This window comes from Pristis pectinata, chromosome 2, assembly GCF_009764475.1.
Source record: "Pristis pectinata isolate sPriPec2 chromosome 2, sPriPec2.1.pri, whole genome shotgun sequence".
Lineage (NCBI taxonomy): Eukaryota > Metazoa > Chordata > Chondrichthyes > Rhinopristiformes > Pristidae > Pristis > Pristis pectinata.
This window is the reverse complement of record NC_067406.1, coordinates 128,973,235-128,998,099: the sequence shown is the minus strand read 5'-3', so window position 1 is coordinate 128,998,099 and position 24,865 is coordinate 128,973,235. Positions and strand designations below refer to the sequence as shown.

The window sequence follows — 24,865 nt, the reverse complement described above, 5'->3', positions numbered from 1 at the left end:
CTGCTAAGGTTGAAAGATTGCTCGTGTAAATTGAACTTCCAGCCACCTTCAGAGAGGTTACAGCAGTAGAAGGAATTTCCTCACTGAGAGGTGAACCATTTTGTTTTACCTCTTCCATTGCTTTTATTTGCCTTTGCAGAGGCCCTTGTTCTTTTGTGGTTCCCCTCAGCTTTTCTATCTCAGTTAAAGCTTGCATTACGTCCTCCTCCATCTCTTCAGATCTAGCTTCTGCCAAGCCCCCCTCTCGATGCCATTTCTGGGCCTGGAATCAATCACATGAGTCATTCCTGCTTCAGTTCAAAAAACTGCATGCATTATGTGACAAGATGTTCTCATTTTTATTTCCTATATTTCAGAGTAATAAGTATGTGCAGCAGGATGAAGGTGCCAGAACACAAACAATTATAAGATTCTTCATCCCAATCATATTTTAGTGTACAAAATCACACATGAAGAGCTACTTTCCCACCAGTGGTTCTGATGGTAATGACAGGGTCTCACATCAAACTGAGCCTTGCAAACCAAGAAGTCCCAGGTTCAATCTTTAGTCTGCAGTGAAGTGCAGAATTGTTAAAATAGGGAGAGGGAGAATCATCGAAGAATCTAAGTTCTATGTAACCTCATTCCCTGTGGATATTCAATAATTCCTGTTTGAATGCACACATGCAGATGTTGGGAGAGGATAAAGTCAGGCTCAATTGGGATGCCTCCAATAAATGAAGACACTTAAAATATTTGGTGCATAGATTCAAGTATACAGCATTTAAACGTATTTCAATTTAAATATATATATTATCATCTTCGATACAGTGGACCTTCCACAACTCTTCAGTGCAGTATTACCAGACAAATACTGTCAGTGAGCTGCCCAAGAGCTTGTTTTATTGCGATAGGCCTTAAGGAGCCAGCAGGAAAGAGGATGAGTGAGAAAACTCCAGAGCCCGAGTGACAGCACGGATTACTGGTACTGAAGAAAGTGACAGGAAAGACACCTCAGGCTGTAGTTGAAAGAAGGGGCCATGCAAAGTTCTCAATGGGTTTTAACTAGCAGCTGGCTGCAACTCAGTCACACGTTCACTGCCAGCACCCATGTACTCTGTCTCTCAGTACAGCCACTCCACATGATACAGCTCATCTGTACTTTTATAAATGTAAGGGATACGATCTGGAATAAATATGCTGGATGTCCAATTGACTCATTTAGCAGCAGATATGGCTGGGCCACGTGGAGCCCTGCTCTCATCTGCCGAGGTAGCCGAAGTGTTCCAGTATCAATCTGGAATCCAGAGACAACCCCATCTTCTTTTACTGAATACAGATCGTCCTCTTAAATCCAGTCTTTCGTACCCTCAGTTCCAACAATATGTAAGCATCTTGTGGAGAATGTTGCTGAGAATGAAACTAACCGGCAATTTCTTCTGCTGCTCCATCCCGACTCTTAACCCACTACTCAAGTCATGTACCCATACCCTAGTCCCAGTTCCATCCTTCCCCAGTTTCTCTCTTAACAGAGTCCCTGCTCTCTGACCTCATTTTATCCATGAGACTCAATTCCTGCTTCCTCAAACTATTCCCCACAGAGGTACCAACCATTCAGCTTCCCTCTTGGTACCATGTAAGGGCCCTCTCTCCTCAGGGACTGTTAGTCTCTCCTTCAGATATGCCTTCACCACCTAAACAAAGGCGACCACTGAGCCTTCGGTCCGTTACTACAGTGCATCTATATGTGGGGACATACTGTGATCCCGTTGGATGGCAGAGTCACATGGTATGCCTGTCCCTTGCTGTGCCTTTGACACAGGTGACCACACCACTCTCCTTATCCACCATCATCCAGCTGAATTGCACAGGGTTCACCTGATTCCATCTTTATCTATCCAGCTGTAGCCATGAATCACCTGCGTCAGCTCCCCTCTTTGGGCCTGTACCATTATCTCTGCAAACCCCATCCCCACCAAAGATCCATCCTCAGCCCTCTCCCATTCCTCGTTATCAAACTGCTAGTCTGCCATGTCATCCATCAGATTCCATACAGCGGGTGCTATTCCTCACCAACACCACTGCACTGATTGACAGACCACTTGCCCAATATCCAATATTAGATGAGCAGAAATATTGGGAAGATCTTAGCCATTGTCTATTGTCCCTGTCACAAATTATATTTCTATTCTTCCAACCCCATCCCCCTCCTTGGCAATAGTCTGAAACTAAACTGACTGTTTGCAACCTTAGTGTCATATTTGACCCTGTGATACTCTGTGGATTACTTTTCTGCACATGTTAAGTCTTTCTATTTCCTCCTCCTCAACTTTTCCAAAATCCACCAGTGTTTTACCTGATGAGGCAATCTGTTTTGTTGATACAGATGGCAAGGTTAACTTGTTTTTAAGATGACAGCAAAAGACACCCAGATAGGAGATGAACCATTAGCCCAGAGTTTGTGGATAGTGCTTGCTGCAGTCTTGCACATGAGGTCTGAACTTACAAGTGTGAATGTACTGAGGTCAATTTGCACTGCAAGGCCTTCTGTAACATTATCCCATCGCACGCAGGAGGCACAACTGGCTCAGCTCACAAACATAGCTGAAGAAATGGTGACAACCTACCAATGCTTGCCTTCAAAAACTACAGATGTTCCTGAAACACAAGAGATTCTGCAAATGCTGGAATCTGGAGCAACCCACACAAAATGCTGGAGGAACTCAGCAGGTCAGGCAGCATCTATGGAGGGAAATAAACAGTCGACGCTTCGGGTCGAGACCCGTCATCAATGTTCCTGAACTTCTGTCAGGAAATGTCACCAGCTACCCACTGAAAACAGGTTATTGTACACAGTGGAACCAAATCTAAAGCTGCAAGTAAATCTCTACAAAAGAATATGCAGGAAATTATAAAGTAAATTCTGTGCAGAATGTCCATTCAGAATCATCTTATTCATAAATTGAGCAGGCCAATAAAATGTGTCGACGTACCTCAGTTTTTGTATCATCCAGCTTTTCCTGTTTAGACTTCAGCTCCAATTCTGCTTTCTCAAGTAGTTCCTCAAGTGGATTTTTCCCTTCCGCTGAAGTCAATTGTGCCTGCTATTTAAAAGAATTGTTTTACTAAGTTCACTAGATTAAGAAAGTGATGGAAGATAAAGACAATGTTTGAGGGTTCTTTAAAAATTTACCTTGATGGTAGCTCCTGACTTCTCAACATCTGGCAATTTCTTTTGTAGACTATCGTAGCTCAACAGTAGCTCTTCTGGGGATAAGACTCCTTCCTTTAAGTGTGGGATTGATTAATTAATAAGATATATCAATTTATAATGGCAAGCTGGTGTTTTACCCAAACAACAAATTATTCCTATTCAAATACATTTCTATAAAACTATTATTTTGTTAAAATAGGTGGGAAAACAGACTAATGCAGTAGTACAAACGTAACTTGAAAAATAATGAAAATAATTGATAGTTAGAGTCATAGAGTACCACAACACAGAAACAGGCCCTTCAGCCCATCTACTCCATGCTGGCATGGTTTTCTGCCTAGTCCCATCTACCTGCACCCGGACCATAGCCCTCCAAACATATCTCACCCATGTACCTATCCAAACCTCTCTTAAATGCTACAATTGAACCCGCATCCACCACTTCCGCTGGCAGCTCGTTCCACACTCGCATCACCCTCTGAGTGAAGAAATTCCCTGTCAGATTCCCTTTAAATACTTCACCTTTCACCCTAAACCTATGACCTCTAGTTCTAGTCTTATCCAACCTGAGGGGAAAAACCCTGCATGCGTTCACCCTATCTATACCCCTCATAATTTTATATACCTCTATAAGATCTCCCTTCATTCTCCTGCGCTCCAGGGGATAAAGTCCTAAACTTTTCAACCATTCCCTATAACTCAAGTCCCAGCAACATCCATGTAAATTTTCTCTGCACTCTCTCAAGCTTATTGACATCTTTCCTGTAGGCAGGTGACCAGAACTGCACAGTAAGTTTGATAATAAATATTCTTCTAAGCTTTCTTATTTATCTAATAATGTCTTCCTCCCACTTTCCTCCCTTAACAATACTTCCCAACAATTTGGTTTTGTCAGAGTAATTAATGGCCTTTAAAGCCTCATCATTCACCATCTCAATTTCTTCCAAGCATGTTTCGATAATCGTTCTCATTTCTTCATTGAGTGGATTTTCATCCTCTGCATTCCCTTTGGATGCCAAGGTCTTGTGATCACAAGATCTTCCAGTGATCTTCACTGTAGGTGTCTCAGTCAATACATCATTAAGTTCAACATCCTGTTCCATCACATTCTTGCTTTGTTTCACTTCACACATCTTTTTGGCTTTTAACATCATCTTCCTGTTGTCGTCACAGCCAGTAGCTCCTTGTAATAAAGCATCACTTTGTTGTGATGACATTTTCTTTAACTTGTCCTGCTTGTTATTTATTTCAGCATCTCCCTGGGCTTTCAGCTCTTTGATTAAATTTTCTTTCAAATTCATCAACTTGGTGTTTTCATTTTCCAATTGACTTATTTTATCTTCTGCTGCAGTATTCACAGTGAAGTAATTTTCCAGTTCATTTTCCAGTTCTCTGACTTTTCCTAAAAGACGTTCATTGTCTTCTGTTAAATGATGCATTGTTTGGTGAATCATACTCATCTTCTCATTCTCCATTTCGTTAATTTTGTTCAGCAGGTGTTCATTTTCTTTCATCAGCTTTTCAACTTCCTCTTTCAGTTCTGTCACCATGTTAGTAAGAGTTTTATCCTCGGATTGCAGTTCTGATAATCTTCCCTTCATTTCCTCATTTTGTGTGCTCAATTTTTCAATATTTTGATGACACTCTGTTAGTTTCTCTGCATGTTCTTGCTGCATGCAGTTAAACTTGTCTTCCATCTTCTTCTTTTCCTCTTTCAGTTGAGATATTTTATGCAAACATTCTTCACTCTTTTCTTCGAACTCTGCTTCCATTTCTCGCTGGCTGGATTCCAGTTTTGCGATCTCATTTAGAAGCTCTTTATTTCTCTTCTCCAAAACCTCATTTTCTTTCCTCAAGTTGTTTTTCATTGATTCTTCTTCCTGTATCTTCCCCTTTGTTATTGCCTCAAGTTTCTGAGCCAAATGGTTCACTTCTCTTCCTGCAGCGTATAATTCCTCCTCCAATCTGCTCTTTTCTTCAGCTGACTCGAGTAACTGATTGCTCACACACTGCAAGCATTGATCCATCCCTGCTTTCTCTGCCTGAAGCTCTCCTACTTCAGCTTCAAGGTTTGCAATGGTTTCTTCAGTCGCAGTCTTTGTGCCTCTACTCGCAGATTCTCTTTTCATGCTGCAAGGGGGCTTTGGTAGCATGCAGCTGGCTGCATCACTGCTATTGCAATCCACATGCTCAGGTGCAGGCAGAAACTTTGCAGCTTCCTGGCTCCCAGGGTCCAACTGATCACACTGTAACTCATCAGTAATGGTAGCTACGGGAATGATAGCATCACTCACTGATTCCTTGACAATCGCTAGGGCACCTCTGCATTGCCTGATCTCTTGTTTTTCAACCATGGAGGATGATAGGTCACAACCTGCCAATTGTCCTACTTCAGGGTCCAACAGCACGGCCAGTTCTCTTTGTGTTTCGGGGAGCTGAAGGACCGTTCTGACCTGAGGTTAAGACAACGATAAATTAAGTATTGCTCTGTCTACATTAGTAAATTAAACAGACAGCAGGAACAAAATTATCAAAATTAAATGGACATTCACAAAATACACAAGTCAGGTGAGTATCCTTTTTTAATTTTAAATACCTTTGCACTTGTATTAGCAAATCCATTTAAATTGTACATCTATTAAACAAGAATGATGCTTTTTAGTTACAGAACACATAAGACTGCAGTGCATGGAATGGGGATCATTTCAACTGTGGACAATTGCATGAAGCAGATGAAAAAGAATCAAGTTCTGTTATACATCCACTTTTCCTCCCCTGCACACCCCCCAGCAGGAACTTAACACAATCTTAGACAACTGTTGCAATTACCTGCAGTGAATGCACTATTCATCCATTGTGGAAGAGTCCCACATTATTTCCATGAATGCCTTAATTTAACTTGACTTGGTGAGCTGCTAACTTGTGCCACCCTGCAGTTTGCTCACTGTGTGTGTATATTTGGGGCAGGGGAGGGTTGTGGATATGGGTAGTAGGAGATCTGGTAGATTCCCCAAAGAGTTGAGACAGATTAAGTTTGAGAACTGAGAGTTGGAGTTTGTGGAGGGAGTGGAATGGAAAAAGGCAAACAATCCTCTTTCCAAGTTGTTCACGGAGTCATAAGGTCAGACAGTCATACTGCAAGGAAACAAGCCCCACAGTCCACCCAATCCACAGTGACCATTGACCACCCACTTAAACTAATCCTACGTTAATCCCATTTTTTCTTCTCCCCCCATTCTCATCAACTCCCCCCAGATTCTACCACTCAGCTGCACACTAGGGGCAATTTACAGTGGCCAACCAACCCACCAACTCAAACATCTTTGGGATGTGAGAAGGCTATTAATTATTTTTCTTTTATTTGCCTTTCGTACGTATGTTCCTCATTTTATATTGATGGGAAAAAATAATATTAATTTTATTTTGTGCCCTGGACTTTAATGGTGCCAGACTAGTCATTTTCTGGACACCTGGATGTTGTCCTTATTAATACACCAATACACTTTTAATTCACAAGGCCCCCGTAAGTAAAGTGACATGGTAGACTGAACCAGGTGAATTTTAAAGGAACATGGGAGCCAGGACCCCAGGGAATTGAAGGGGGTACAGGAACCGAGACCCTGGTGTGTGAAAGGGAGTACGAGAACCAGTGCCCAGATGTGCAAGAGGAAATGCAGGAACAGGGGCTAAGTGTAGGAAAGGGAGGGTGGGAACATCCCGGTGTAGGAACATGAGTGTGGGAACTGGGTCCCAGTGTGGGAAAGGGAGGGTGGGAACGTCCCGGTGTGGGAAAGGGAGGGTGGGAACTGGGTCCCGGTGTGGGAAAGGGAGGTTGGGAACTGGGTCCCAGTGTGGGAAAGGGAGGGTGGGAACGTCCTGGTGTGGGAAAAGAGGGTGGGAACTGGGTCCCGGTGTGGGAAAGGGAGGGTGGGAATTGGGTCCCAGTGTGGGAAAGGGAGGGTAGGAACTGGGTCCCGGTGTGGGAAAGGGAGGGTGGGAACTGATCTCAATGACACAAAGACACAAATTATTCAGTTCCATTCAGTTGCAATTCCATGAGAGGTGCTCCTCACCTTCTCCACATCCCCAGTCCTAAGAATCTGCATTAGATCCGCCAACATACATGAGTTTGCTTCAAGCAATGGTATAGGACGCCCTTCCTTTACAGCCTCAGACAGCTGAGGGTAACCACAGGCACATTCAGAAGCCAGCTCTGCTGGAAAGCAGACAGAAGGTACACCAACATATTAGCATATTTTTCAGGTCAATTATACCATTTTTATTTTTAAAACCTGCTGTCAGATTGATCAGTTCATTTAGACTGATTATCAATTAAATTTTGTTAAAATATTTCGGTTAACAAACTTAGCTCATTATGAATTAAATCTACTACAGAACATACGACTTCTAGGAAAGAAAATTAGATCCAGTTAGTTTTCTTGCATCTCATATCACATTCAGACAATAAGGATCAGACAAGATATTCCAATAGACATTCACAGACATTATACTGGAATGGGAGCAGTGGGCATGCAGGAGGCAACTGTCAGAGACCTACAACTTGTAGAGCAGTAGCAGGGTTAAAAGGTAACATAGAGAGCTGGGGAAGGTTCAAATGTTGTCTTTAACATTCTTCCCGGTTGAGACTCAACTGACAACTGCAGCAGGCATCAAACACAGAGGAATTGAACTCACTTCCTGTGTATTTGAGGCCTAGGTATTCCTTAAGATTAACTATGGTGAGTAAATTGCAACACAATATTAGGGACATGTGGCAGCTTTGTGTCCTTCTCTGTTATAAGGTACTTTATGAAATTCACTCTGACAAATTCAAACATCTATTACATGCGCTAAGAATTAAGCATTTGTTTTGAAAAAGGCGCGCCTCACTGGAAAGTTCATCTTTCAAAAGGATGGACACACCTGTGAGGTAATGAGTGAAACTATGCTATTTAGTTCACACAAGGATAACTTCATTGTCATGACCCCATGGGTCACACAATTGAATGACTGTATGTTTAACCACAGTGAGAGAAAGCTCTAAAACAGGTCAATGGCCCAAGGAAATACAAAATGCAGATTCAAAGCTTGCAACACAAATATACCAAGGAAAAGTTTGGATACCCCAGAAGATTCTTTGCTGCACACTGTAGTCCTTTCTGCTTTCGCAGTAGAGACTTTTTAAGGCAGCAAGCTTGGGGCTTAGCTTTTTCTGTTGAAAAACTCAAATGTACAGAAGTAATAACCCAGCTACATTTCAATCACATCTGGAATATATTCTTCTTTCTGTTGTGCACCAATTATTTTACTCTTCAATTTACCTACATTGGATCATGGAGAACATGTGCTTTGTATCCAAGTAATGGCATATTTTAGTTAGCAGGAGCTTGTGAAAAATCCGAGGCTTCCAAAGTATGTAGCTATATATTAACTCTTTAGTCATTCAGCTTCTTTGGCTTTATTTTGTTTTCCTTTTCAGTCAAATTAAATTTGGGTTTATTTAAATTGAAATGCCACATGGCCCACTGCATATTTGTATTCTTGCTTCCTGCCCTACTGATTATTAAGCAGCTTTTGCTCTACAGGGAATGATTGCAAAATCCCTGAGTGTAATTTCAGATCATTCGCCATTTCTCCGATTATCACTCAAACTATGATTCCTTTCATGAGAGGAAGCTAAGCCAGAAGACATAATACAGTAACATATAGTTGATCCAAGCAAACTAAAGGTGCTCATCTAAGCAATACATTCACAAGGTGGTAAAAGATGAGTGAAACTCAAACAGCAGAATCTGAGCTTTCTTTTTGATAAAGCATGTAGTTACAGGGCGTGTGCTTGAAAAATAATAATTACTATATTTGTGTAATATTTCTGTGAATTTCAAAAAGAAAATCTGAACATTAAAAAACATAGCATTCATAAGAAAGAACTGTGTATGATTTGCAACATTAAGGGAAGGAATAAATAATTCAGCTGCCTGAACAAATCTGAAAGCTCTTATGCTAGAATTCTGACAAGATCTGAAATGTCTTTGCTCATCTGCATCATTTAAAACAAATTCTTATTTAATAGTTGTCCTTGTCATGAGAGTTACTGAATAAAGGCCTGGAGAGATAAGTGTAAGCTTTCATAATGCAATGTCCCACTTGCAAGGATCATGGCCTCTTGAACACACTGTCCAATGGAGGGAGTTTGAGTGTTCTTGTTCCGAGCAGAATCCAGTACAGCTGTCCACTTCTGCTGCATTAACTCTTCTCTAAATAAGATGTCTCCATTCTGTTTGGAACCAAAATATTTGAATTAATAAACGTATGTTCTCAGAGGTATGATGGTAAAAACTACATCAATTAAATCTGAAATCAAATGCTGTACTTACCTGATTGACGCAAATAACAAATGACATCCAACGAACTCACTCAAATGATCAAGAAAATTAGCAATCAGGAATAAGGACCACTCAAAAGCAAAACCTATTGAATCACTCAATCTTTTTCCCTCAAGATCTGTCAGTATTAGGTGCCATCCAACAAGCTCTCAGTCAGTTAAAACCGGCTAGAAACAATTGTAGCAATTTCTCGATTTATGGACATTTGATTTTCACATTTTCATAATGATGCCATTGACCCTTTAGCATGTATGTCATTAACTTACAATTTAGTTTTTGCTTATAGCAAAGAGTGCACCAATGTTTATAAAAAATTCCTTCTTCACTCTTTCATAGATATCAGATTCTCTGACACTGCCAGCATTTATTGCCCCAGTTGACCTTCAGAATATGATGATGCACTGCAGCAGGTCAAGAAGACAGTTCACCCTACCTTCTCAATGATAACTGATGGGTAACAAACAATGGCCTTTCCAAAGGATGGTGAATCTTTGGAATTCTCTACCCAGGAATGCCACAGAGGCTCAGCCACTGATCGCATTTAAAACAGAAATCTATAGCACATCACGTGTCTGAATTGTTTGGCAAACGTGGCAAACGTATCCTAAAAAGTAGAGAGTCCATTAACCGGATTCAGCATTCTTTTACCTGCAGCTGAGATCGTAAGTGGGTCAAGGAGTTTTTTAGGTCTCTGTACGTGTTGGGTGAGCTCTCGTCCTCCTAGGGATGGAAGGAAACAAAACGTCAAATTAACTGACAACTTGTATGTTTCACTCCAAATAATCTGCTTCGCAAAAATTGAGAAAGTGTAATATGTTTTAATTTTTTTTCCAATCTAAACTATTTAAATTTCAGTTAGATGATCTGGAAGAAACACTCCCAAGACATTATATCAATGGTAAATACTGATAGCTCAGCAAACCTCATTTGATATAATTCTGTTTTTTTCAGTATGCCACACAGTTTTATGCATAGAAACAGTCTCTGATTGTATTTATATTATTGATATAAATTACATGAGAGATAAAGTTACAAAGTCAATGAAACCGCTAATCTCAGATATCTCTATTTATAGTGTGACATTGAGTTGCTTTCAGTTGGAACAGTGAAAACTAAAACCCATTGGACACTGAGTAAAATCTTCCTTAGGGTCTGGCACCTGAATCCAGCATTGTTCCATGTATGATAGCTAATATACCTGAGGAGCAAGTTATGATCTTTCTCCCTGAAGATTTTTGAACTGCATGTTATTAAATTCATGCTAAGCAAACGTTAGAAGGTTTACCATATGTTGAAACACTGCGTTGCAGAGGCAGTTCAGATGCTTATACTTTGAAGATGCCTGAAGGGGAAACAAAATAATTATTTCAACAATTGTTATTAACACAGGCGGGGCTGTGCTTTCTCTCACAGCTCCCTGCACAAATATGCTTCATGCTTACAAAGTTCATCTTATACATGTGCATAAAGCAACTGAAAACTGAAACTGGTGTTATAGACTTATCAGCAGGATTTGACACCGACATGTTGTGTTATTGAAATTCATATCAATGCCAATAATCTCTTGGGTTTAGCAACAGCCTAATGGGTTCTGTGCCAAATTGGTGACAAGATTGGATGGAGCCTTTCTTAAGACTTCTATTGCACACATGCCCTGTACCAAGTCCTAGAATTTTGATTGTAACAATGACATAATTCTCTGATATCTCATTGAAACAAATGAAGGGCACAAGAGGGTGGATGTTCCCCTCTGGATCACCGCCTCAGAATAAGGGTAGCCACTTCGGACTGAAATGTGGAGAAATTTCTTCAGACAGAGGCTAGTAAATCTTCAGAATTCTCTGCCTAGGAGTCCTGCTGAGTCTCAGTACTGATTAAGTAAATAGAAATTAACAGATGTCTGGATATTTGAAGAATGAAGGAATTTGCGGATAAGCCAGGAAAATGGCGTTGAAATAGAACATCAGCAAGGCTGAAGGAGCCAAATTGTGTTTTCTGTTCTTACTACTTCTGTAACATTACTGGCATAAGCGCCAGCACTTACGCAAGCATGCAGGACACTGACAGGTGCAGAGCTACTTCAGGACTATGCACCTCTCCTTCAATCCAGAGAGGACACATGCTAGAATTTTTTCTGAATGTCACTGTCACTGGGAATGCCCTTAATGTTTTCCTCTGTGGAAGTTTTAACCATGATTGGCTCACCCAAAAATCCTGAGCTTCCCCACAGACATGACTCTCTCCTATGAGCCCCCATCTTATCAACACACATCCAAACAATAAAAGCTAGAGCAACACACAAGATGCTGGTGGAACTCAGCTGGTCAGGCAGCATCTATGGAGGGAAATGGACAGTCAACGTTTTCTTCTCGACCCAAAACATCGACCGTCCATTTCCCTCCATAGATGCTGCCTGACCTGCCGAGTTCCTCTAGCATCTTGGGTGTTGCTCCAGATTCTAGCATCTGCAGTCTCGTGTCTCCAATAAAAACCAGAGTCAAGCTGACGCAGAAGCTCACTAGACTCTTTGGCCACATTGCTGCAGAACCCTGAACCACCTCATTGTCCTGACACTGCCCTACAATGACCAGGGATCTGCAGCCAGACACCACCAGGTGAATGGGTTTAGGGAGCATCAAATCCACTCCAAGTATTGCTCCACATTGTCCTATCATTCAGCTCAATGTCATTGTTCCTCTGTTAGATGTTAAAATCATAAAAACAAGGAGGAGGAGTAGGCCATCTGACTAAACCCACTCCGCGAATTATCAAGATCATGCTGAACTTCAAATTCAGATCCACTTTTCTGCACTATTCCCAAATAATTTCATTCAATTAATATTCATAGATCTAGTTATCTCTGTTTTGAATGAAATGACCAATCCCTCACACTGTCAAAACGCCAAGCTCTCTGGCCTGCTTCAAGTGCAATGCTTAACAAAATCCACATTGGGCATGGGCACTTTGGCCATCGGAGGACGAGGGATGACCTAATACAAGTTGCAGACCACCCAATCCACCTGCTCAGCAAGTCTGCCACTACAGGTCCTTCATTATCACCTGACAACATAGATGGCCATTAATTGGATAGCTAAAGCAGACAAGCTTTTCCTGTCATTTACAAATAGTGGTAGTAGTGCTGAACATTTAACTAAACGTTCACTGTTGCTGGGTTATTCCATGCCCATATGTTGTGGCATTTGACTATCTGGATTGCAGAAGACAAAGCAAATTTGACTTCATCTAAAGATTCCTGTGATTTCTACTTATTAATCCCAGTTTGGGTCATTATTCCAGACTACTGCAGGATATCCTGCAATAGCAAACAAGCATTTCAGTGTCAGTTCCCATCACTCAGGACTTCATGGGTCTATGCTCAACATATTCTTATGATGGTAATGCTTGTTTAATTATTGAAATAAGGTTTCAAAATTTCAGCTTCTCTTTTTCCATCACATGTTGATTCTTTTAATCAAAAATTCTCCTCTGTTTAATTATTTCAGATCCTGTGATTCCACCCTGGATATAACTCATCTTTTTGTCTATTCTCACTTTTCTTCTATCTATTCTCACTTGATCTTTCACCTTCTCCTTTTATCATGCATACATTATTGACAAATTAATAATTCATCACTCAATTGTGATTCACGTATACAGATTGCTTCTAACACAACCTGAACAAGCAGTGTGTAAATAAAGGAACATTTTGCTAAATATTATCTGAACCATGAGCACAAACCCCAGAATCATCTGTATTTTACAATTAAATAATCTACCATCAAAATGTTGGAAAGAGAGGTCAATTATAAATGATTTGATATTTTCCAAAGCTGTTGTGCATCCATCTTAAGTTAATTTCAAACATACAAGCACGGGCGCAGCACAATCAACCGAGATCTCAAGGATGTCTGGATCTTCTGCTTATCTTGACGATCAGGGTTCTGGCTAATGATTATTTCCCAAGCAACAATGATAAAACATATTATCAGGCCGCTGGCTCCACTGGTGTGGATCACTACTGGGTGCAAGTTGGAAATTCACCTCAGCTGCTTTTGCTAAACATCAATACCGCAGTGGTTGTGCCTTGTACTGTAGTTCCAAAATTTAGTTAAATTGACTTCAGTGGAACGGTATTTTGGATGAGGAGCACAATACAAAGCGCATTTAGTGCAAGCAATTGAGGTGAGTTTCTACTTCTTAATATTTAAACTGTAAATTCAGCATTGCTTTTTTTTTAAGTCACTGGAAAATAAAATCGAATGTGGGGTTAAATGGGCTGCAAATTTGATATTCAGCATGACTGACAAAGACTGACATTGTCCCGTATGTACAATGTAAGCACACTTGTACCTCACTTAACGATTGGGATGCAGTCCCATGAACTAGAATGTAAATGCAATCGGTGTTGAACGGAGTTATAGTGAGGTTATATAGAGAGAGATGCATTACTGACACGTCAGGAACTTCACACAAACCCTTGCCCTGCTCACTGTTGCTGTGCTAGGAACCTGGGAGCCAGGAACCTGACACAAAATCCTGCCCTACCCACAGCTTCAGGCTGCTGTGCTGGGAAGACGAGTTCAGGAATCTGCACAAACCCCAAGCTCCTTAGTTCTGCATTGGGAACATAGAACAGTACAGCACAGAAACAGGCCCTTCAGCCCACAATGTCTGTGCCGACCATGACGCCATTTTAAACTGCACATCTGCCTGCACATGGTCCATCTCCTGCTTTTCTCCACAGATGCTGCCCGGCCTTCTGAGTTCCTCCAGCATCACGTTTTTCATCTAGATTCCAGCATCTGCAGTCCTCTGTTTCTCTCCATTCCCTGTCTGTTCATGGGCCTGTCTAAATGCCTCAAACGTTGCTTTCGTTTCTGCTTCCACCACTTCCCCTGGCTGCCTGTTCCAGGCACCTAAAAAAACTGTGTAAAAAAACTTGTCTCATAAATCTCTTTTAAACTTTCCCCCTCTCACCTTAAACCTATGCCCTCTAGTATTTGACATTTCCACCCTGGGAAAAAGACACTTATCTACCCTATCTATGCCTCTTATAATTTTATATACTTCTATCAGGTAGCCCCTCCCTCAGCATCTGATGCTCCAGAGAAAGCAGTCCAAGTTTGTCCAACCTCTCCTTATGGCTAATACTAATGACGTGAATCCCTGCCCTCAATTGCAATGAATTGCCCACAGCTCAGTGTCGAGAGGCTGTCAGTGAGGGCTAATGCTGGGCAGGTCAGGGAGAGCGATGTGTCCGTTCAGATATGGGCTCATGGCTGCGCTATGGATGGCACAGCGAGTGTGGGTCAATGCTGGGGACTGCCAGTACCACCAAGGATCTCTGGTTTCTCACATCACCCCCTCTTGGATGAGATGGAAGCTGTTGTTCTGCTGCACTATAGCAAGTTCAATGGCCAGTGATCACCACTGAGCTTGTTGCTAGGGAGAAATTTCTGGGCTGGGGAGAGATGCACGACCAAACAAAAAGAATGGGTGACTGCAACAGCAGTGGCACAGTGGCACAGCTGCTGCCTCACAGCACCAGTGATTCAGGTTCAATCCTGACCTCGGGTGTTGCCTGTGTGGAGCGTTTGCGACTGCGTGGGTCTCCTCCGGGTGCTCTGGTTTCCTCCCAGATGTGCAGGTTGAAAGGTTAATTGGCTGCTGTAAGTTGTCCTTAGTGTGTAGGTGAGTGGGAGAATCTGGTATCGTATTGGTAATGGTTTATTATTGTCACTTTTACCGAGGTACAGTGAAAAACTTGTCTTGCATACCATTCGTACAGATCAATTCATTACACAGTGCAGATACATTGAGTTAGTACAGACTGCATTGAGGTGGATCAGGGTAAAAACAATAACAGATAACAGAGTAAAGTGTCACAGATACTGGTATTGCAGGTAGACAATAAGGTGCAAGGTCAAGCAAGGTAGACTGTGAGGTTAAGAGTAACGGCACAGTAGTGCAGCGGTTAGCGTAACACTTTACAGCGCCAGTGACCCGGGTTCAATTCTGGCCACTGTCTATAAGGAACTTGTACGTTCTCCCTGTGTGTCTGCGTGGGTTTCCTCCGGGTGCTCCGGTTTCCTCCCACATTCCAAAGACATACAGGTTAGGAAGTTGTGGGCATGCTATGTTGGCGCCAGAAGCATGGCAACACTTGTGGGCTGCCCCCAGAACACTACAAAAAAGATGCATTTCACTGTGTGTTTCGATGTACATATGACTAATAAAGAAATCTTATCATCGTATAAGGGAACCATTCAATATTCTTATCACCATGGGATAGAAGCTGTCCTTGAGCCTGGTGGTACGTGCCCTCAAGCTCCTGTACCTTCTGCCTGATAGGTACAGGAGCCTGGGTGGGTGGGGTCTTTGATTATGCTGGCTGCTTCACCAAGCCAGCGAGAGGTATAGACAGAGTCCATGAAGGGGATGTGAATGTGGGGAGAATAAGAAGGGGATTAATGCAGGATTAATGTAAATAGGGGTTGATAGCTGGGACGGACTTGGTGGGGAAAACGAAATGTTTCCATGCTGTATGACTCTATGACTCTCTATGAACAGTGTCCAACAGGTGAAGAGAGAGACCACAGGATCGGGTTGACACATGGAGCAGTCACAGCCTGTCCCCAGCAACAGCCTACATTCACCATGCTGGCCACAGTGCATCCCTGAGCCCTCCCCCTCACCCCCCCCCCCCAACATCTCAGCATTGAATGGCCACACTGCTTGGCCCAGCTCACCAAAAAAATAGCCGTCACAGCAGCCTCTTCACACGGAGCCATGGAAAATTCATTGCTGTGGGAATGCCGGGGAGAGCCATGGTTCATCAGATTCCCAACACCCATGTTCCTGGCACAGCTGCAGAAAGGGCAGGGGTTTGTTTCAGGTTTCCAGCACAGCAAGTGGAAGGGCTGGGGTCCGCAGCAGGTTTCTGGCATAACAGCCGCAGACAGAGTGGAGGTCGTTTTTATTGGGGGTACGTCCCTGTCAGTGATCAAGTCTCTAATCAGTAACAAGCCAGGATTTTTCTTGGTGGCCTAATTATTACTCATCTCCCAGTCAACATCATTCAGGATAATCAGGATGAGGTCATTAACTCCAGGCTGTCTGGATTCTCTGCTACCTTGAAAACAATGCTGTGGCCAATAACTAGTCTGCAACAACCATTATTTAAGAAGATTATTGTTCATTATCAGATTATCATTTTGTGGGGCCAGGCTGCCACATTTCCTACTTTACAGGAGTGATTATACTTCCAAAGCACTTGATTAACTGGACTGTATTATATTAAGTTCTATATTAATGTAATACTTTTCTTTCACTTCTATGAATGGGATGGAGATATTGAGGCTGCTCTTAATTATGACAGTCTGAACTTCTTCCTTCCTTGGTATTGGTATTGGTATTGGTATGATATACATCTGTCATGAACCATGACCATAAGGGCATAATCCATCCCATCTTTTCCTAATATTGTAGAACTGGGTAGCTTCACAATAAGATCAAGTGACAGACCACAATAAAACCAAATGAACTCAAATAGATTATTTTTCAATATGAACGCTCTGCATCTAACACTTTGCAAAGGAAAATGAACTTAAGCTCAGCCAGGACTAGCTCTCAATGAAGGAGCAGAGTACCGCACTGGTGACAGTGTTTTATGTGGCTAATTGTTCTGACAGAGCAGGGAAATAGATCCAAAGATATAACTGCAATCATTAATGGACCAGCATCTACAGGAGAGGATGCCAAGGAGACAGAAAAGGGAAATGCGACTTGTAATACAAACAGAAAATTCTGGAACATCTCAGCAGGTCAGGATTTGTTATTGGAATATTAGAACTGGAGCTTAAAAGACAAAAAGATGCACAAAATCATTCTAAAACTAAAAGCACTTCAAATATTTTAGCTAGCACATTATAAAGCAACACAGAATCAGCAAGTCTGCCAGTTGGCCATAATACCACAACATGGTGGGCTTGACAAGGTACATTCCAATATTCATTAATTTATTAGGGATGCCACTGGTGCCATGACTTTTTATAATGGCCAAGAAGAAAGAACATGTGGTATTGTGTAAAGAAAAATAAGCAACTTGCTACCAGGTGCCACAAGTGATGGCATACACTTTCCAATGTTCCTGTCTTTGCTAAAGGTGCTGACTCATGGACAATCGGAATGGAGCTCAAACCTAATGCTGCTCCTGCAAACTTTCAGGCAAAATATGAGATCAGCTGATTCAACCTAGCTTGGAAATCCATCCTGAAACCAGGGGATGCTATATGTTACAGCACAATCTGTTTCTACCTTGGAAGGACATGGCTAGAGCATTGCTAATAATGTTGGAAGACATCTACTATCCTCACAAAATGAATATCCATCTTAGGTTCCTGATTTCATTCACCCTATGTTACCAGTACCTTTTCCACAAGTCTAATCCAAAATCCATTTGCCCATATCCCAACTCACACCAAGTAACAGCACCCATCTCTCCTGTACTCACTGACCCACAATGGCTCTTGGTTAAGTAACATACAATTTTAAAATTTTCATCCTTGATTTCAAATCCATCCATCGCCTTACCTTCACTATTTGTCTAAATATGTTCATCACCAGAATCTTCCCAGATAGTGTATTCCTCAAACTCTGGCCTCTCGCATATAGTCAATTTGAATCTCTCCACGATTAGCAGTCAAGTCTTCAGCAACCAAAATCCTATCCTCCCTAAATCTCTTCACCTCTCTTTCCTCCTTTAAGACATTCCTTAAAACCAACTTATATGACCAAGCACTTGGTCATCTCCCCGAATCTTTCTTTCTGTGTCTGAACAACAAACTTTATTTGATGATGATCCTGTGATGGGTCTTGGGGTGTTTAACTATCTCAATGTGGGCAGAGAAATAGCAGATGCAGTTTAACCTGGATAACTGTGAGGTGTTGCACCTTGGAAGGACTAATGTCAAGAGGCAGTACACTCTTAAGGGCAAGATCCTTAACAGTGTTGAATAGCAGAGACCTCTTGGGGTGCAAGTGCATGGCTCATTGAAAGTGGCTACACAGGTAGATAGGGTGGTTAGGAAGGCTTATGGAATGCTTGCTTTCATTAATCAGTATTGAGTATAGGAGTCAAGAAGTTATGATGCATCTCTATAGAACTCTGGTTGGGCTGCATTTAGAGTACTGCGTGCAATTCCGGTCACCTCACTATAGGAAGGATGTCGAGGCTTTAGAGAGGGTGCAGAGAAGGTTTACTAGGAAGCTGCCTGGATTAGAGGACATGTGCTATCAGGAGAGGGTGGACAAACTTGGGCTCTTTTCTCTAGAGCGGTGAAGGCTGAGGGGTGATCTGTTGGAAGTGTATAAAATTATGAGGGCCATAGATAGGGTGGACAAGCAATATCTTTTTCCCATTATTGAGCGATCCAATACCAGAGGGCATGCATTTAAGGTGAGAGGAAGTATGTTCAGAACAGACATGAGGGGTAAGTTTTTTACTCAGAGAGTGGTGGATGCCTGGAATGCATTGTCTGACAGGGTGGTGGAGGCAAATTCATTGGGGGCTTTTAAGAGGGGCTTGGATGGGCACATGAATGAGAGGAAAATGGAGAGATATGGCCATTCTGTAGGTAGGAGGGAACAGCTATGTCAGCACAATATTGTGGGCCGAAGGGCCTGTTCTGTGCTTAAATGTTCTATGTTTAATTGTGCTTTATAATTGTAAACTGTTAACATTTTTAATCCAATCAGAATATAACTACAGGATTTGATGGCTGTTATCTGCACTTAACCACTAGAGCCAGAGGTGCAGATATTCTCAAATTAACTAATCATGAGGAGAAAGAATTATCAATTATTGGTAAAAATTGGAACCAATCTTTGCCTGGGAATACAGAGAAGAGTTTTTGATAGACCACAGGTTATTCTGTTTATCCTCACAGGGATTTCAGGATCTATTTGCTTTTAATAAGGTAGGAAAGACACACCTGTAATCATCTGAGACTCTAGAAATAAAAACATCTAGGCATCTGCAAAGGCATTACAAATGAAATTGGACCTCAGCTGTCTCACAGCATTAGGTTCTGTAGGACTGGCTTTGACATCAGTAGCATAACCTTCAAGTTCTCTAGCATTTTTTCAGGAACCAACTGCCCTGACAGTAAAGTTAAGAAGCATACATCTTTTCACTTCAGTTTGTATGACAGCATCTGAGGCACAATACAGGGTACCTCAAATCCATTTAGATAGATGTCATAAGCATCCCAACAGTTAGCTCAGTTATAACTTCTCCTTCATTATTTACAAGGTGAATACATGGGTCAGCTTCTCCTTCATCCTTGAACTTGGCGGAATTTGTCACATACTGGGACTTCACAGCAACCCAAAGGAAATTCAAGGCTAATGACATCAGTTATGGAAGGAAAGAAAGAAAGACTTTTAGCTGCTCGGGACATCTCAAAATATTTAATGGTCAATGAGGTGTCATCGCTGTTGCAATGCAGAGAATGTGGCAGCCAACCTGAGCAGAGCAAGATCAAACAAATACAATGTGATAAATAATTGGTTTCAGCTATGGGACGTGTATTCCTTTTTATACTTATTGTCAGGGAAGGCATAGAATCCAGACCGTTTAAAGTTCAATTGTCTTATTTGGATTTCCTATGTGACATTGGCAAAGGTATAAATATTAATCAGGGTACCAGAGAGAATTGCTTTAAATAGAACTGTCTGGTTGTCACTCAGATGCATTTACTTTACATTTAACCAGCACATTCACTTTTGTTTGGAGTTCATCTTTGAATCATCCATTTTTCCATTTGAGTCTGATCATCAGTCATAAATTTGTCACAGGCTGAATACAGAATTAAATTTACACTGCTGACCTCAGCGTCAGAAACAGTAGTGTGATACAGGTTCATGGCAAAACTGTAGCCTCTCTTACCCCACACAACTTTATTTTCAAGCGACTGAAAAGTCACAACATCAGAAGAATTTCTAGAGTGAAAAGAGACAGAGCAGCTGTTCTCACCTCCAGTGTAATCCCCTCATCTGGCACTTCACCTGAACTGAACTGGAGTTCACAGTTCTGCTAGAATTTTTAAAAATGACAATATTAAAACTTAGCCCAATGCAGACAGGCAGGAAGATTGAGACAGGCAGAGAGATTTGTACTTGTACTGTAAAAGACACAATTCAGCTTTCCTTTCAAAGGTAATCTCTCAAAATTGGGAATGATTTGCTTCCAACTCCAATTCCGGGAGTTCTGAGGTGGCTGAGGAGTCCTGTGTGGGATCTGTAAGCCTTGCTGCAGATGGGGCAGACAGTCCTTGTCAGAAGGGTGGGAGGATTGCTTGGGATGTTCTCTGCTCCATTACTGTTTGCACAGGACCTCTGCATGCTCCCACCATTTGTGTCTCAAGGTGTTTGGTGTCTTCTTGGATGCTCCTTCTCCACTACGAGCAGTCATGGGCCGTGGGTTCGGATGGGTCAACAGGCAGCCACAATCTTTTAAGGAGACTTTGAGAATGTCTTTGAAGCATTCTCTCTGTTTCCCACAAAATCTCTTGCTGTGACAAAGCTCAGAGAAGAGTGTGTATTTTGGGATTTAATGCCAGGCACGCAGATGAAGAGAAACATCCATCATAGCTGGTTGAATGTGAGCGGAACATGGATTCTGGTGATGTTAGCTTGGGAGAGGACATTGCTTCAACTATTCAAATGGAGATAGAAGATTTTGCAGGGATAGTTTGGTGACACTTCTCCTGTCTTTTGAGGTACCTGCTGTAGAGCATCCATGAATCTAAAAAGTACAGGAGGGTGGTAATCAATACTGCTTGGCAGATAATGAGTTTGGTGCATGATTTGAGATCTTGGTGCTTGAACACCCATTTTCTCAACTGGCCAAAGACTCGGCTGATACACAGAAGATGATAGTGAATTTCATCATCCGTGTCTGCCGCTGCTAAGAGATGATTCTTGAGATATAGAAAGTTGCCCACAATTTCCAGGGTCCTTGTCATTGGGGGTTGGAGTTGTGCACAGGAGGCAGGTTAGTAGAGAGCATTAGTCTTCTGAACATTTAGTGCAAGGCCCGTGACCTCAGTGAAGGAATCAACAATGACTTGGAGGTGGCCTCCAAATGGACACAAAATCATGCAACATCTGCCTGCAGTAAGTCAGTGGCTGAGATTGGGGGTGATCTTGGCATTGAACAGTTTCCAGCTCATTTTGTGGAATCCCAATTAGAAACCAAATTTCTACAGATGTACGGTGGAGAGCATTCTGACTGGTTGCATCACCACCTGGTATGGAGCCTCCAATGCACAGGATCGTAAGAGGCTGCAGAGGGTTATAGACTCATCCAGCTCCATCACGGGCACAACCCTCCCCATCGTTGAGGACATCTTAAGAGGCAGTGCCTCAATTTGGTGCCATCCATCATTAAGGGTCCTCACCATCTGGCACATGCCCCCTTCTCGTTACTACCATCAGGAAGGAGGTACAGGAGCCTGAAGACCAAATTCCGATTCAAGAACAGCTTCTTCCCCACTGCCATTTCTGAATGATCCATGAACACTACCTCGTTATTCCTGTTTTTGCACTATTTATGTTTGTAATTTATAGCTTTTTATGTCTTGCACTGTACTGCTGCTGCAAAACAACAAATTTCACATCATATATCACTGATAATAAATCTGATTCTGACCTGCTGAAGATTAGGTGGTGTGCTGCAGTGCAAAATGTTGTGAAGAGCTTTGGTGCAATGACCTTGCTTGACTGTGGTCTGTACTCGAATTACGTCTATGATGGACCTGCTTTTTAAGATTACAACTTACACATCATTGCGCAGCAGAAGTAGAACGGTAATGGTGTTCTAAGGGCAGCCACATTTCAGAAGGGTTCTCCATTATCTCTCTTACTTGACAGAGTCAAAGACTTTGAGGTCAAAAAAGGTTATTACAATGGTTTGAACTCTACAGCATTTTAGCCATGCTCACCAGAGCCAAGCAGAAGGACAATTTCCACAGGCACGGTAGTGTAGCGGTTAGCGTAACACTTTACAGCGCCAGCGACCCGGGTTCAATTCCAGCCGCTGTCTGTAAGGAGTTTGTACGTTCTCCCCGTGTCTGCATGGGTTTCCTCCAGGTGCTCCGGTTTCCTCCCACATTCCAAAAAGACGTACAGGTTAGGAAGTCGTGGGCATGCTATGTTGGTGCCCGAAGTGTGGAGACACTTGTGGGCTGCCCCCAGAACGCTCTATGGAAATCCACACAGAAGGGGAGTTGAGACCAGCATAGATCAGCTGTGATCATATTGGATGGCGGGGCAGGCTTGAGCAGCCTGCTGGCCTACTCTTCCTCCTATTTTCTTGTGTGCTTGGCTCAGGTCTAAATTGGTGCAGGATCAGCAGGCTGCCTGAGAACTGGGAAGCCAGAGGATGTTCATGCAGCCCCATAGGTCTCTGTGAGGGCTCAGCAGCACTGGCCACACAGTGGGAGATGCAGCATCTGCCTCAGGAGGTCCACGCCAGCACTAGAAACCAGGACTTCACAGGGAAGCACAGTTACATCCCAACACTTATGCTGGTGTGGGAACAGAAGTTCCAAGCCTTTATACTCCCAATTTCCATTGTTATTCCCTCATTTACAGAACAGACACTTGTATCATCCATGTCTGAATATCTTGGAGCTCTAAGATAAGATTATAAAATAAGATTTCTTTATTAGTCACATGTACATCGAAACACACAGTGAAATACATCTTTTGCGTAGAGTGTTCTGGGGGCAGCCCACAAGTGTCGCCACGCTTCCGGCGCCAACATAGCATGCCCACGACTTCCTAACCCATACGTCTTTGGAATATGGGAGGAAACTGGAGCACCTGGAGGAAACCCACGCAGTTACAAACTCCTTACAGACAGCGGCTGGAATTGAACCCGGGTCGCTGGCGCTGTAAAAGCGTTACGCTAACTGCTATGCGACTGTACCTAGCTCAATACCAATGGTTATTATGGCATTCTTCATTGCTGATTAAAACAATGGATAACTGGCTTCACTTAGACTAACCAACGTAAGACAGAAATATGCTAATCCACCTTCAGTTCCTACTCCAGCAGCACCTCAGCTTAGATTTGTACCCAATGTTCAAATGCTTTCATGGTCTTAGTCCTCACTGGATCTTTAACCTCTCCCACCCTATCACTCACCACTGGTCCAAGACTGGCTCTTTGTGCGACCCTGCTTACCTCATCCATCTGCAGCACTGTAGCTGCAGGCAAAGAACCAATGGCAGCTTCACGGAGCTTTGAATGGCCTGCCATTCATTTGCCATTGTAAAGTAAGTTCTTATAATTCCTCCTGTTAAAATCCTCTTCAATTTTCAGCCTCAGCTTTCAATCTTAATCATCTTTGGAATTTGCCTATCCTTCTTCCCCCATGTTATTTTTTTATATCTTCTCCCTCTGAGAATTTCTGTCACTCTGTTTGTGACGTACATAAATGACCTGGATGAGTATGTAGATGGATGGGTTAGTAAGCTTGCAGTGTGGAAGACTGGGGACGGATACAGTGTGATTATAGATCAGCTGCAGATGTGGGCAGAGAAATGGCGGATGGAGTTTAACGCGGATAAACGTGAGGTGTTCCACCTTGGTAGGACTAATGTCAAGAGGCAGTATACTCTTAAGGGCAAGACCCCTAACAGTGTTGAAGAGCAGAGAGACCTTGGGGTGCAAGTCTACGATTCATTGAAAGTGGCTACACAGGTAGACAGGGTGGTTAAGAAGGCTTATGGAATGCTTGCTTTCATTAATCGGGGTATTGAGTATAGGAGTCAAGAAGTTATGATGCATCTCTATAGAACTTTGGTTAGGCCACATTTAGAGTACTGCGTGCAGTTCTAGTCACCTCACTATAGGAAGGATGTTGAGGCTTTAGGGAGGGTGCAGAAGAGATTTACTAGGATGCTGCCTGGATTAGAGGGCATATGCTATCAGGAGAGGCTGGACAAACTTGGGCTCTTTTCTCTGGAGCATCAGAGGCTGAGGGGTGATCTGTTGGAAGTGTATAAAATTACGAGGAGCATAGATCGGGTGGACAAGCAATATCTTTTTCCTATTATTGATCAATCCAATTCCAGAGGGCATGCATTTAAGGTGAGAGGGGGCAGGCTCAGAACAGACATGAGGGGTACGTTTTTTTACTGAGAGAGTGGTGGATGCCTGGAATGCGTTGCCTGACAGGGTGGTGGAGGCAAACTCATTGGAGGCTTTTAAGATTGG

The 24,865-nt window shown here is 42.5% G+C and overlaps 1 protein-coding gene across 1 annotated transcript in view; it reads right to left on the bottom strand.

Moving 5' to 3' along the window:
* LOC127584273 (myosin-13-like) overlaps positions 1 to 24,865 on the bottom strand; it is a 63,708-nt gene that overhangs the window by 22,310 nt on the left and 16,533 nt on the right. Inside the window, exons 5-12 of the mRNA XM_052040928.1 lie at positions 10,865 to 10,921; positions 10,228 to 10,299; positions 9,341 to 9,470; positions 7,267 to 7,406; positions 4,123 to 5,646; positions 3,173 to 3,265; positions 2,973 to 3,083; positions 110 to 262 (exon numbers count right to left, since the gene is read on the bottom strand). Of these exons, the coding sequence (XP_051896888.1) occupies positions 110 to 262; positions 2,973 to 3,083; positions 3,173 to 3,265; positions 4,123 to 5,646; positions 7,267 to 7,406; positions 9,341 to 9,470; positions 10,228 to 10,299; positions 10,865 to 10,921 (2,280 nt within the window). The remainder of the gene's footprint in view (positions 1 to 109; positions 263 to 2,972; positions 3,084 to 3,172; positions 3,266 to 4,122; positions 5,647 to 7,266; positions 7,407 to 9,340; positions 9,471 to 10,227; positions 10,300 to 10,864; positions 10,922 to 24,865) is intronic.